Below are 14,032 nucleotides of genomic sequence, written 5' to 3'. Positions count from 1 at the left end.
ATGTTTTATTCAGTGACGATAACTTGAAGTACTTCATAATCTGAAGAGTGGAACTGGAAAAAGAGTTTAATATCATAAAGTGGGACATAATACAGTTATCAGAAGTATGACTTAAAAATGGTGCTGTTGGCTTTAATGTAAACACTTAAATTACAAACAACATTACACTGACGTCTATATCTGTACTCTGCAAATCACTGTGAAGTTCATGATAGAGGACAGTTCCCATTGTAACATGTAATAAAGTTTCTTACTGTTCCATTTGTGTGTGGAACATTGCAAGAATGATTGCTTCAATGTTTCTGTGCATGCTGTGGTTAATAAAATCTTGTGCAATTTTATGCTTTCTCAGCATACAATTTGGAAACGTTTTGGGATATCCAGCCAGCTGGCATTACCCGAATGGTGTGTTATTTAGGCAAGCTAACTTGTTGCTATCCTCAGGCAGTCCTGATGACTGATTTGTCCTCCAATGTGTGCAGTCTTATGCGTCTTCTCTCTCCTGCTGCTGAGGTCAAATTCGAAGTACCTTGGGCAGCTCCACTTGTGAAGTGGCAGAGGAAGCACACCGTAAAGAGACAATCCATGGTCTTCAACCTCTGTGCCACCACTGTGGGGTCATGGTGCATCTGGTGTAGAGGAGGCACATCTATATTGTGTGATTTCAGGTCTTCAGTTGAATTAGAATGAATGGATATTCCTACAGACTGTCACTGTGTTTTGAACATGCTCACAGCTGGACCCCAAGTCTTACTTATTCCAAACCTTTATCTATCATCTCATCATGTGAGATCTATGTGGATTCTTTTAAAACACAGTCCCAGAATGGTTTGATTTGTTTCAACAACTTGGTGCCACAACTGGCTTTGTTGGATATTCCTTATCTATGTGATGCTTGTGCTGCCCACATCTTTCTTGTATCATCTGGATGGTCTGATCTAGGTGACTTTATCTGAATTGACACAGGATGTGGTAGACTCTTCATTTTCAGAGTCCTAACTCAGCCTTAACAAGGCTTTTGTCTTGGGCCGCAGATGAAATGCACATTTGATATTACATTTCTATAGTATTTACAATTTTCTCAGATGTCTTATTGACATAACAGATAAATGCTGTCACAACAGATCTGTCTTCTTCCTATGTAATCTGTGGCCTCGGCATCTTTGATTTTATGGCAGTCTCACTCTGACATTGGTTGTAACTGTGCTTCTGGAAAACTTTGTGCAGGTTCCGCAATTCCTCTGCTAGTCTCTCTCGGTTAGAGATTTCGTGAACTCTGTCCACTTGTGTGCTGAGGATGTCTTCTCACTATGAGGGGGCATTGCAGCTGGAAGCATGCAATTATTAACTTGGTGCATAAGTTTGTAGTGCTTCTCTATAAGTTTAATTAATGGTACAGGTACACATAAGAGACACTTTACTGAGGAACAATATATTCTCCTTCACTATTTACAACAATTTGCCAACTTAGGGGTAACTTTTCAATTCTCCACCTGAAGAAATCACAAGGTTTTGAGGTGAAGAACTCATCGAGTCATATTCAAAGTGCATTTTCATCTGGAAAGGAAGTTCCTTGAAGATTGATTGACAGAGACCTGAAAAGGTGAAAATCTGAGGGCGCAAGATCAGGTGAAAAAGGTGGGTGTGGAATGACTTCCCAACCCAACTCCAGTATAGTGTTTTTTGTCAGGCTAGCAGAATGTGGGTGGGCATTATCATGGAGTAGTATTACTTCACAAAGTCTTCCTTATTGTTGTTCTTTGACTTTACCTGCAAGCTGTTTCAGCTGTTGACAATGAATGTCAGCAGCGATGGTTACACCTTAGGCAAGCAATTTGTAGTACACTACATTATTACCATTCAGCCAGCTGCGTAACATTATCTTTTGTGGATGCGTGCCGGTCTTTGTATAGTGAGTTGCTGCTTTATTTGGGCTCAACCATCCCCTTATTTTCCTTACACACTGAAGAGCCAAAGAAACCAGTAAATCTGCCTAATATCGTGTAGTGCCCTGCGAGCATGCAGATGTACCACAACATGATATGGCATGGACTTGATTAATGTTTGAAGTAGTGCTGGAGGGAATTGACACCATGAATGTTGTGGGGCTGTCCATAAATTCATGAGTATGATGAGGTGGAGATCTCTTCTAAACAGCACATTGCAAGGCATCCCAGATATGCTCAATAATATTCCTGTCTGAGGAGTTTGATGGCCAGTGTAAGTCTTCCTGGAGCCCCTCTCTTTGTGGATGTGTGGGACATTGCATTGTCCTGCTGGAATTGTCAAAGTCAGTTGGAATGCTCAATGGACACGATTGGATGCAGGTGATCAGGCAGGACGCTTACATACATGTCACCTGTTGTGGTCATATCTAGATGTATCAGGGCTCCCATATCACTCCAACTGGACAGGCTCCACACCATTTCAGAGCCTCCACCAGCTTGAACAGTCCCCTGCTGACATTTCAAGTCCATGGTTTCAAGTGGTTGTCTCCACACCCATACACATCCAGCTGCTTGATACAATTTGAAATGAGACTCATCTGACCAGGCAAGATGTTTCCAGCCATCAACAGTCCAATGTCAATGTTGACAGTTGCTGGCGAGGCATAAATCTTTGTGTCGTGCAGTCATCAAGGGTACACAAGTCAGTCTTTGGCTCCAAAAGCCCATATTGATGATGTTTCACTGAATGGTTTGCACGCTGACACTTGTTGATGGCCCAGCACTGAAATCTGCAGCAATTTGCTGAAGGGTTGCACTTCTGTCATACTGAATGATTCTCTTCAGTTGTCATTGGTCCTGTTTTTGCAGGATCTTTTTCTGGCTGCAGTAATGTCAGAGATTTGATGTTTCACCGGATTCCTGATATTCATGGTACACTAGTCAAATGGTCATACAGGAACATCTCTACTTCATTGCTACCTCAGAGATGCAGTGTCCCGTCACTCATGCGCTGACTATAACACCACATTCAAACTCACTTAGATCTTGATAACCTGGCATTGAAGCAGCAGTAACTAACCTAACAACTGTGCCAGACACTTGTTGTCTTATATAGGCACTGCCAACTGCAGTGCTGTAATCTGCCTGTTTACATATATCAGAGGGAAACATTCCACGTGGGAAAAATATATCTAAAAACACAGATGATGTGACTTACCAAACGAAAGTGCTGGCAGGTCGATAGACACACAAACAAACACAAACATACACACGAAATTCAAGCTTTCGCAACAAACTGTTGCCTCATCAGGAAAGAGGGAAGGAGAGGGAAAAATGAAAGGATGTGGCTTTTAGGGGAGAGGGTAAGGAGTCATTCCAATCCCGGGAGCGGAAAGACTTACCTGTCCTTTTTTCCCCCTAAGGTAAGTCTTTCCGCTCCCGGGATTGGAATGACTCCTTACCCTCTCCCCTAAAACCCACATCCTTTCGTCTTTCCCTCTCCTTCCCTCTTTCCTGATGAGGCAACAGTTTGTTGCGAAAGCTTGAATTTCGTGTGTATGTTTGTGTGTCTATCGACCTGCCAGCACTTTCGTTTGGTAAGTCACATCATCTGTGTTTTTAGATATGTTTACATATATCTGTATTTCAATATGCATGCCTATACAAGTTTCTTTGGAGCTTCAGTGCATTAGCATAAAGACATCATTTCTTGTCACCAGTAACAGTACAGGATGGAATTCTCAGGGTTGTTCATAAGCCAATTGATGACAAGGAAAATGATTTCGTGATTTTGACTTAGACAATGTGGTACAAATACACCTGATCTTTGAATTCTCCTCACTGCATACAAATGTCACATGATGGTGGAATGATCACAGTTCATCACATCTGCCATTTGTTAAGCACACTGATGTGGATCATTGTGGATAATGCGTTTAATCGACCTTCATTAAACCTAATAGGTCTTCCAGAACATGGAGAGTCACAAGTATTGAAATGATCCCTCTTAAAATAAGAAAACTGTTTTCTTGCCTTGCTCTGTCAGATGGAATTATCCCCATAGAAGGTGCAAGAGTTTCTGTGTACCTCCAGTCCTGTCACCCCTCTAATGAAATCAAACACAAGAATATGTCAGAAATGTTCAACTCTTCTATCTCCATCATGGGCCTGATGTTTAGATGCAATGTGTTCTGATGTTGCAGGAAGCCTTCTAGATGCTGCCATCCACGTGTGCTGATCATACATATATCATATATCACCCACATAACAGAAAAAAAAAATCAGGATTTGTGGACTGTTGACTCAAGGGATTCTTCTTAAAATGCCTCCATGAACATGTTGGCTACCACTAGAGCCAGTTGGCAACTCACCACAACATCAGCCTATATGTAGTAATTTCTGTCAAACAGGAAGCAAGTTGATGTAAGAACCAATTCAAAGAGTTTTTTCAGTGATGGCCCCACTTTGACTCCTATGAGGTTTACCCCAGTAAGAGGGCAACCACACTCCATATTGTAGTGTCCAGAGCTCTCCACTGGCTATTTCCAAATGACAATATATAAACTCAAAATAGCAACAAATAATTACAAATAAAAAATGACAACTGGTAAATAAAGAAAAGCTACAAACTTACGCACCAATCTAATATATACCTGTATGCATTGGTTTACAGTAATTGCAAATGTCGCAGTGTAGCATCTGGTCTCAGCTTGACTAACACATGCAAAAATGGAAGTTTGTTATTCTCTTCTGTCTCCATCATGAACCTGATGCTTAGATGCAATGTGTTCTGATGTTGCAGGTTTTAGATGCTGCCATCCATGTGCGCTGATTATATATTATATATCGTCCACATATCAGGAAAAGATATCAGGATTTGCGAACAGTTGACTCAAGGGATTTTTCTTAAAATGCCTCCGTGAACATGTTGGCTACCACTACTAACAGTGGGCAGCCCATCGCAACATCAGCCTGTATGTAGTATTTTCTGTCAAACAGGAAGTAGGCTGATGGAAGAACAAATTCAAAGAGTTTTTTCAGTGATGGCCCAGCTTTGACTTCTATGACGTTTACCCTAGTAAGAGGGAAACCACACTGAAGCTCATCATGATGTCTTCCTGGCTTAGTCAGAAGCTTTGAAGCTACTAGATGAAATACACTGAATATCACATGTTGGATTTGCTACACAATGGGGTGAGCATCACAGTCAAGTGTTTTTCTAGCTCATATGTTGGTGCCAAAATGTTGTTTATGATGGATTTAGTGGAATCTCTTCTTTATGGAGTTTAGATAGTCAGTTAAGTCTTGGAGGTGCAGCCATCTTAACTTGGAAATTATTGTGGTGAAGTTTGATAGTTTTCACCTTCACATAGTTTGTTGGATCTTCTTCTATTCCCTTGTAGATGTCATCCTCTAGTAAGCTGTATATTTTCGGTTTGTATATTTTAAGTGGTAGCAGATTTGTAGAGTTTTCTTTGTGTCTAGGAAGGATGACTGGATGATTTACTGGACTGAACTGGAAGCTACTGAGGAACAGCTTCTCAAAAATCAAACGGAATTTCAAGTTAAATCTCCCTGTGGAAAGCTAAAAGAACAGGACAACATTACTTTAATTGACTTGTTATAATGTTCCTTTCTAAATACACTAGCCAACAGCGAAAATTTAACTGGGCTGCAATAAATGTTTATTGGCCAATCTGATAACAAAAATGACAATTGAAAACCTCAAATTAGCTTTTGTTTCCAAGTTAAAGCGGGGTGTATTTAACTATAATTACATTTTATTAGCATTTACTGTCATTCCTTTCTCCTATAGGCTACAAAATCCTACTGACAGTAGACACAATGATGAAGTTTCTGGAAACAATAGCTGTGTGTATTTTGTTATTTTTAGCCTGGGTTCACAGCAATAAGGGATGGGGAGAAGCAAATCATGTTTCATTTAAGCATAGTTTCAGTCTGTTACAAGCTGTGTTGTGTTTGTGCACTGGAAGGACATGTTACTGAAGTGTAGTTAGTCTGTGTGGTCATAGTAACTCCTGTGATTCAATATCCCTCACAAATGTGTAAACAGTGATGACAATTTTTGCAATATTTGCAGACAGGCTGCATTAAATCGCAAAGGAGGCCAATAATGCCATATATTAGGAAGGTGTACAGATTGTACTTTGACTGTGAAATTGAGGGCCAGAAAAAGCCTTTGGCTCTTCATGTATATTGCATGTCTTATGTCTCAAATCTTCATTCAGGGTTCAACCATAAAAAACCTTCCTTGGGCTATGCTATATCCATGATCTGGCAAGAACCATTAAATCATGTGAATGATTGTTACTTTTCTAAGACAACTCCATTAAGACTGGGTATTTTCAAGAAGAAAAGGTCTTCCTCGACACATTCTAAAATAGCAATAGTGACGAGGACTGTAGGGAAACAAGTGCTGTACCATCACCTTCAAAACTTAGTTCTTTGAAAGACCCTGATTTTGTGTGTAAAAATGAGTGTAGAGAGAATCACAAAATAACACTGTGTGAACTTAATGGCCTAGTGAGAGATCTGGAATTGTTAAAAGGTAAAGCTGAACTGTTGGTGTCAAGACTACAACAGTGGAATTGTCTTCATAAGATGTTAAATGTTACCACATTCTGTAACTGCCATAAGCCAATCCTTCCATTTTTTGATAGTGAAAAGAACTTGATATTTCATAGTGATTTAGAGGGATTAATGGCAGCTAGATTCTGATTTGGTATGCACCTTACGTGAAGAAAACATGTGATAACATGACACAACTGTTAATGCAATTTAATTATGACAAGTTTAAATGACAGATTTTTGGGGCTCCGGAAATCGCAGGCATATTACTTGGGTTATAACAGCACTACACCAAAATTTTGATGCTTCCTGTGCCTCTGGGATTGCTGCACAAAAATCACTTCATTATAAAAGAAAGACTGGCCTAAGCATGAATCGTTTGAACTAAGATCTCACAATGTTATGCATGAAGTACTTGTCGAATCTAATTCTCCCTGCTCTTCATACAAAGTTGGTCCTAATGGAAAACTTTATTAAAACCATGGAGCACAATGCTATTTATGCAAGAAGTTTGCACAACTTAGTGAGGCAAAAATAATAGAGGGGGTTTTCGTGGGTCCCCAGACATGAAAACTGTACAGTAAACTTAGATGCAACATGTCCTTAAAGCTAAATTTTCTTCTTCAATCCTGACAACTGTGATGCTGTAACCAATGAGCACAGAGAACGCTTCCAGAAGCAAATTTCAGACAAGGAAATGAGAGACCAGGGAAAGAAGAGCACATCAATATTAGCCAACTACTACTGGACACTAATCACAGAAACACCACCAGAAAACTCAAATGTCAGGTAAAACAGCTGCACTTTCCATGATCTTCCTCTGAGAGATAACACCAAGATAAACATATGCATAAGCTTATATAGGCAATAACATTAAGTTATCACAACTGCAAAATGAGAGCTAATTTGCATTTTCATTAAAATTTTTGCTATCAGTACACCCAGAAATGTAAAGATTAGCTGTTTTCATGCCAGTTACAGAAAAAAGGAAATTTTTTGCCTAGAAGCATTTTTTCTGTGCAGCAGATCATAAATGTAAGAGAATGCTAGATCAAGCCTAGAACCTTTATTTATGGAGTGGCTAAAGCCTGTTAAAGTCCGATAAGGCACAATTGTGAAAGCTGATAATGGGGCAACAGCCTTGAAACTGGTTGTGATTAAATAAATACTAATAATATTAAAAAAATACTATGGCTGTTGAACTGATATTTTCTGAAGCAATATCTATTATAGGCCTACTGTAAAATTCTGTCTGAAAAGAATGGAGTATATTACATATTATATTGTTTTCTGTATTGATCTGTGTTAACTCTTTGTTGTTCAGGAGTCTTTCCTTCTTATAGAAATTATAAAAAGTTATCTATTTATTAACTGAATTAGGAATGTTCAAGAAAATTCATCTACATGAGGAAAGTAGTTTTCACTAAAATTTAAGTTAAGAGAATGTTTTGCCAGATGATCTTATGCATTGAGACACCCACATAAAAAATATAAATTTTTGAACATGATATGCAATATATAAAAGGAAAGCTATTTATGTGTGAAGATACAACAAGATAACTAAAGTACCTGTCCTTTTTACCCATACTGTCTTTCCTGCGGACTGGTGATGCTTGAGCACTTGCTTGATCCGATACTTTGCGACTTCTTGTTTTATCTTTCTTTGTATCCTCACGGTGATGTTTCTCTGCTTCTACATCTGCTGCATCACTGCCCACTATACCAAACTCCTCTCCATAAACCTATTAAATAAACAGTCATAGATGTATTTTGCGGTATCGTAGAAATGACTGAGGGAAAAAATTTAAGAATGTGGCACATTACTTATTTCTGAAAAAAGAAGTCAAAGAAAATATTATAGAAAATTTTATATGGACACTGCTGATACATAAATGACTAATATGTGTTAATAATATGGCCTACTATGCAAGACTGATCAATGTAAAAACCAAAACTCTGAGAGAAAATCAAACTATGTTACAGAATTTTACAGAACTCTTTTCTTAAATAGTTTGGAAGGAAAATTAAATCTGTAGCAGTTCTGGTGTGGGAAGCTTGCAGAATGATGCTGGATACTAGAGAGTTTAGTTAACATGAATTTATTACCAGCAATGGAACATAAAAAAAGATGATGTGTATACAGTCCAATCATTCATAGTGAACTGAGGATGGCTTGAGTCACAAAGATATTCTCCTCCATGCATGAGGGATAATTAATTTTGCTGCCAAGTGTTTCCTTTCTGTGAAATTTTGCATCACTGATAATGAGGTCACCACAATCATTAAAAAGCAGGCAAATATGACAGACAGAAGACCAATGTAATTATTTGTTTGGTGTCCCTCAGATAGAAATGTTTCATTGACTACTCTACAAAAGAGAACCTTCAATGATGTGGAACAAATAAGTAGCAATGACATACAAAAGTAATGATCATAAATTACCTTTATTTCTGTTTGTTATTATTTAAGCTACAAATGTATGTTTAAAACAATTAATAGAAAAAACAGTTGTTGAAATAATAGTTGGACACCTTAATTATTGAGTTATTCAACTGCTGTTTATCAACTACTGCATGCTTATAATTTAAATGTTGGTACAAATAATTATGTAAGTGTACAGTTATCTAAGTATTATTAGAATGGAGGGCTAGTTCAAGTAAGCATAACTGTCTGATGTACAGATAATAGGTGTCTGAAATTCCACAGGCAGATAAGTAATGGGAGAAGCGTCTCATAAGGTTTTCTTCTACTGTCTGTACTCATTTATAAGGAGTTCTATTTTTCTGTCAAACATGCGTGGATAGCATGTATCCAAATTACCCTAAAATAGACAGCTCCACTCCCAGAGACATACGGTCAACATGGAAATTACTGTGGTTGAGTATCTTGAAGTTTGTCTATAAATAATTTATGTTATCAGCAACACTTCAGTTTTCATGCCTTCTAAGAAGCATCCTTTGACATTCTGATTATTCACTATTGCAGTAATAATATTTTCTCTACATTACTTGCTTTGTCTTTAAATATTAATTTGTAGGACTAAAGATGGAAAACAGAGCAAAATAAAGTGTTTAATCTAGTGCTTAACAATATTTGAGATACTGACACTCATGAATTCATGCATTCATCATGTTCTGTAGATCCCATCATGAAAGAAAAACTTTCGGGATTTGCAATAATTCAAAGTATACATTACCTAGGAGAAATACATATTGCTAACTGCATGAATAATAACCTGTTAGCAGTTATTGGTTTAGATAATCTGACTTTAACATATTAAAATTACAGGCAAGCAGCTATTTTTCCTCATGTTGTTGCTTTTTAAAGTTATATTTCTGATTACTAGCTCAAAACTAACATGAGCAAGCTGATATTTATCAGAGCCAAAGCCACCTGTATGCCATGAGAAAATATGCCTGTTAGCAATGAGAACTGCTATCTGATATGAGTGAAACACAAATCTTAAATTCTTAATAAGTTAATTTGTAGGTGTGATTGTAAGATATGTTTCCAGAATGAGATTTTCACTCTGCAGCAGAGTGTGCGCTGATATGAAACTTCCTGGCAGATTAAAACTCTGTGCTGGACCGAGACTCGTACTTGGGACCTTTGCTTTTCGCGGGCAAGTGCTCTACCAACTGAGCTACCCAAGCATGACTCACGCCCCGTCCTCACAGCTTTACTTCTGCCAGTACCTCGTCTCCTACCTTCCAAACTTTACAGAATCTCTCCTGCGAACCTTGCAGAACGTGAGGACGGGGTGTGAGTCGTGCTTGGGTAGCTCAGTTGGTAGAGCACTTGCTCGCAAAAGGCAAAGGTCCCGAGTTCAAGTCTCAGTCCGGCACACAGTTTTAATCTGCCAGGAAGTTTCATATCAGCACACACTCCGCTGCAGAGTGAAAGTCTCATTCCGGAAACATCCCGCAGGCTGTGGCTAAGCCATGTCTCCGCAATATCCTTTCATTCAGGAGTGCTAGTTCTGCAAGGTTCGCAGGAGAGATTCTGTAAAGTTTGGAAGGTAGGAGACGAGGTACTGGCAGAAGTAAAGCTGGAGGACGGGGCGTGAGTCGTGCTTGGGTAGCTCAGTTGGTAGAGCACTCGCCCGCGAAAGGCAAAGGTCCGGAGTTCGAGTCTCGGTCCGGCACACAGTTTTAATCCGCCAGGAAGTTTCATAAGATATGCTGTTAATTTCCTTTGAATTTTCAAGAATCACAATTTCTTTCTTTATGTTTGATAAAACCTTGTTGATAACTTGTGCACCAGAATTCATTACCCCATTCTGAACCCTGGGCTACAGTGCAGACTGGAAATTATTCTTATGTTTTGTATTGTTAATGTGTAAGTTACAATTAAATGAAAGTGACTTTTATGGTTAAGAACAAATACAAATAGTTAGTGAAGCAAATGGTTATCCCTTACTATCAACTTCTCAAAATGGTGTTCCTTCCAATAAAAATGCCAATTTATTTACATACCCTTCTTACTGACTTTATAAGTCTGGAACACGCTCTCATATGACGTCTGTAACAGAATGGATGGCAAAATGATTGATGTGAGCAATAAAAGTTGAATGAATTGGATATCTGCACAACCACCTGTAACAAAAATACCAAGATGAAAAAGTTGACACACAGTAAGGGCTTTAAAAACCCTGAAATAAACAGGAAACATGAAACTAATTAAACTACACAAAACCAAACTGCTGTGTAGTATAACAAAAACATACGAATATAATAGAGGGAAACATTCCACGTGAGAAAAATACATCTAAAAACAAAGATGATGTGACTTACCAAACAAAAGTGCTGGCAGGTCGATAGACACACAAACAAACACAAACATACATACAAAATTCAAGCTATCGCAACCAACGGTTGCTTCGTCAGGAAAGAGGGAAGTAGAGGGGAAGATGAAAGGATGTGGGTTTTAAGGGAGAGGGTAAGGAGTCATTCTAATCCCGGGAGCGGAAAGACTTATAAAAATGTCTGCTTATGTCTGTGTATGTGCGGATGGATATGTGTGTGTGTGCGAGTGTATACCTGTCCTTTTTTCCCCCTAAGGTAAGTCTTTCCGCTCCCGGGATTAGAATGACTCCTTACCCTCTCCCTTAAAACCCACATCCTTTCATCTTCCCCTCTACTTCCCTCTTTCCTGACGAAGCAACCGTTGGTTGCGATAGCTTGAATTTTGTGTGTGTGTTTGTGTTTGTTTGTGTGTCTATCGACCTGCCAGCACTTTCGTTTGGTAAGTCACATCATCTTTGTTTTTAAAAACATATTCTGCTTGTGTCTGTATATGTGTGGATGGATATGTGTGTGTGCAAGTGTATACCTGTCCTTTTTTCCCCCTAAGGTAAGTCTTTCCGCTCCCAGGATTGGAATGACTCCTTACCCTCTCCCTTAAAACCCACATCCTTTCGTCTTTCCCTCTCCTTCCCTCTTTCCTGATGAGGCAACAGTTTGTTGCGAAAGCTTGAATTTTGTGTGTGTGTTTGTGTTTGTTTGTGTGTCTATCGACCTGCCAGCGCTTTCGTTCGGTAAGTCACATCATCTTTGTTTTTAGATATATTTTTCCCATGTGGAATGTTTCCCTCTATTATATTGACATCTTTGTTTTTAGATATATAACAAAAACATAGATTATTATTTACTTAGAGATGAATTCACAGGTTCAAATCAGATTCAATTAACAAATAATAATTATTATTATTACTATTAATGAGATGTGGTATGGCTTTCACCTTTGTCATGTTATTCTTCTATCACTTGTAACACTTGGCCACATTATACTGTCATTTCAGTAGATTTTACTTGCAATAACAGAAAAGCAGCCACTCATCTATAGTGGGCTGATGAGTGGCACATAGAAACACACAACAGACAACAGAATTCACACTTTCTTTCACATTCTTGCTCTTTCTCTAGTAAAAGTACACACATTTACACACACAATCATACAGACAGCTAAATGCACACCCCTGCAGCTGAAAATTATCAACAGAAAGGATTCATGTGGTGTAGATAAACTCTGATTTCTAAAAAAAATTTGTTTGAGCCTTTTGAGATACATAAATAATATTTCACTGACAGAAGTAATTTTGACAAGCTGGAAACAGTTATAGCAGTAAGTGGAACAAAAACAAAAAAGCTAATAGTACAGTGTATATTTTGGATAAATATAACTGGAACATATATCATGATTTAACAATTAAAGAGTATTTGTATAAGAAAGTCATTTACAGCCTGATGAAACAAGGTTTTATGACCTTTATAAAATTTCTGGAACAAGATAAATATAATTAAGATTACACCATGTTAGAAAATCATTTCTGAATTATTTTTGTAAAGCACATAATAGGAAAGTTATCACAAGGTTTCCTATCATTAAGTTAATGAGAAATACAATTAAATTATTCTTGCACCTTGCATGGCATCACATCTGAGTCTGAATATTTCTGCACTATTAAATTATGAGACAGAATTGCAGACTAGTACTTGACTTCAGCAGGCGAAATACATAGTACTGCAATGGAAACGCCATGAGAGTAAGTGACACACTGTTCTAGTTTTCAGAACTAAAAGCTCCTTCATTGCAGAGGAGAGGGAGATATGTCGGGGAAGGTCAGATATGAAAGACAGGCCACTCAGACACCAGGATGACGGACTCACCCATAGTGAAGATGAGGGTAGACAAAGTGTCTTCTTTTATTATTACACAAAGAATCTTCATTTATTCTCATCCTCACTTGTGTGAGCCCATGTTTGAGTGACCTATCTTTTCTTTTTAACCTTCCCCAATCTACTCTTCTCTCCTCCTCAGGAAAGTAACTATATGATCCAAAAGATAGGATACTATGTCACCTGTACTTTTGCATATCTTGAACATAAGTACTGGCCCACAATTCTGTCTCACAATTTATTATTATTTCTGACTGTACTATTTCCACAGCTTGCTTGTGAACCTGGCATGATGCTTTGTGTTCTAGATTTTTTTGTAACATTCAACTTACCTCATTGAACAAATTTTCAACAATACAAATATTCAGAGAATAACAGCATCTGATCATGAACGTTTAAAATAAGTAACACACTGCCATTTAATTAAAATTTGATTTCTTGTATGTACATATAAATAAGTGCATATTTAACATTGCTCATGATGGTTATCTCTAATGAAGTTGTCATAGCAGCAGTCACAAAAAATTCTTCTTTAGCTGTTGCACAAATGGCACATGTAGTAGATTAGTATCTTGACAAATCAGGAATTAACCCTTCAAATGACAGCATGATAATTTTAAGTTACAGATCTTGATTACAGAAGAGTATGAGGATTATGCCTGAGAGTTTCTTTGAATCTTAATGGTAAACTATTACTTCTCAACACCCATGGACTCCCTTCTTATATTCTATATCCTATTTACTAAGTCAGATAACATTAAAGGGAGATACTGATGTTCTGAATGAGCAGAACCAAATGTGCTACTACTAATGTTCTTG

At 38.0% G+C, this 14,032-nt stretch overlaps 1 protein-coding gene across 1 annotated transcript in view; it reads right to left on the bottom strand.

Moving 5' to 3' along the window:
• Nucleotides 1–14,032, bottom strand: part of LOC126194994 (protein unc-80 homolog) — a 1,036,886-nt gene that overhangs the window by 411,934 nt on the left and 610,920 nt on the right. The window contains exons 34-35 of the mRNA XM_049933411.1: nucleotides 11,012–11,131; nucleotides 8,106–8,278 (exon numbers count right to left, since the gene is read on the bottom strand). Coding sequence (XP_049789368.1) covers nucleotides 8,106–8,278; nucleotides 11,012–11,131 — 293 coding nt within the window. The remainder of the gene's footprint in view (nucleotides 1–8,105; nucleotides 8,279–11,011; nucleotides 11,132–14,032) is intronic.

This window comes from Schistocerca nitens, chromosome 7, assembly GCF_023898315.1.
Source record: "Schistocerca nitens isolate TAMUIC-IGC-003100 chromosome 7, iqSchNite1.1, whole genome shotgun sequence".
Taxonomy (NCBI): Eukaryota; Metazoa; Arthropoda; class Insecta; order Orthoptera; family Acrididae; genus Schistocerca; species Schistocerca nitens.
Note: the sequence above shows the minus strand (reverse complement) of the source record. Positions and strands in the feature narration are given on the sequence as shown.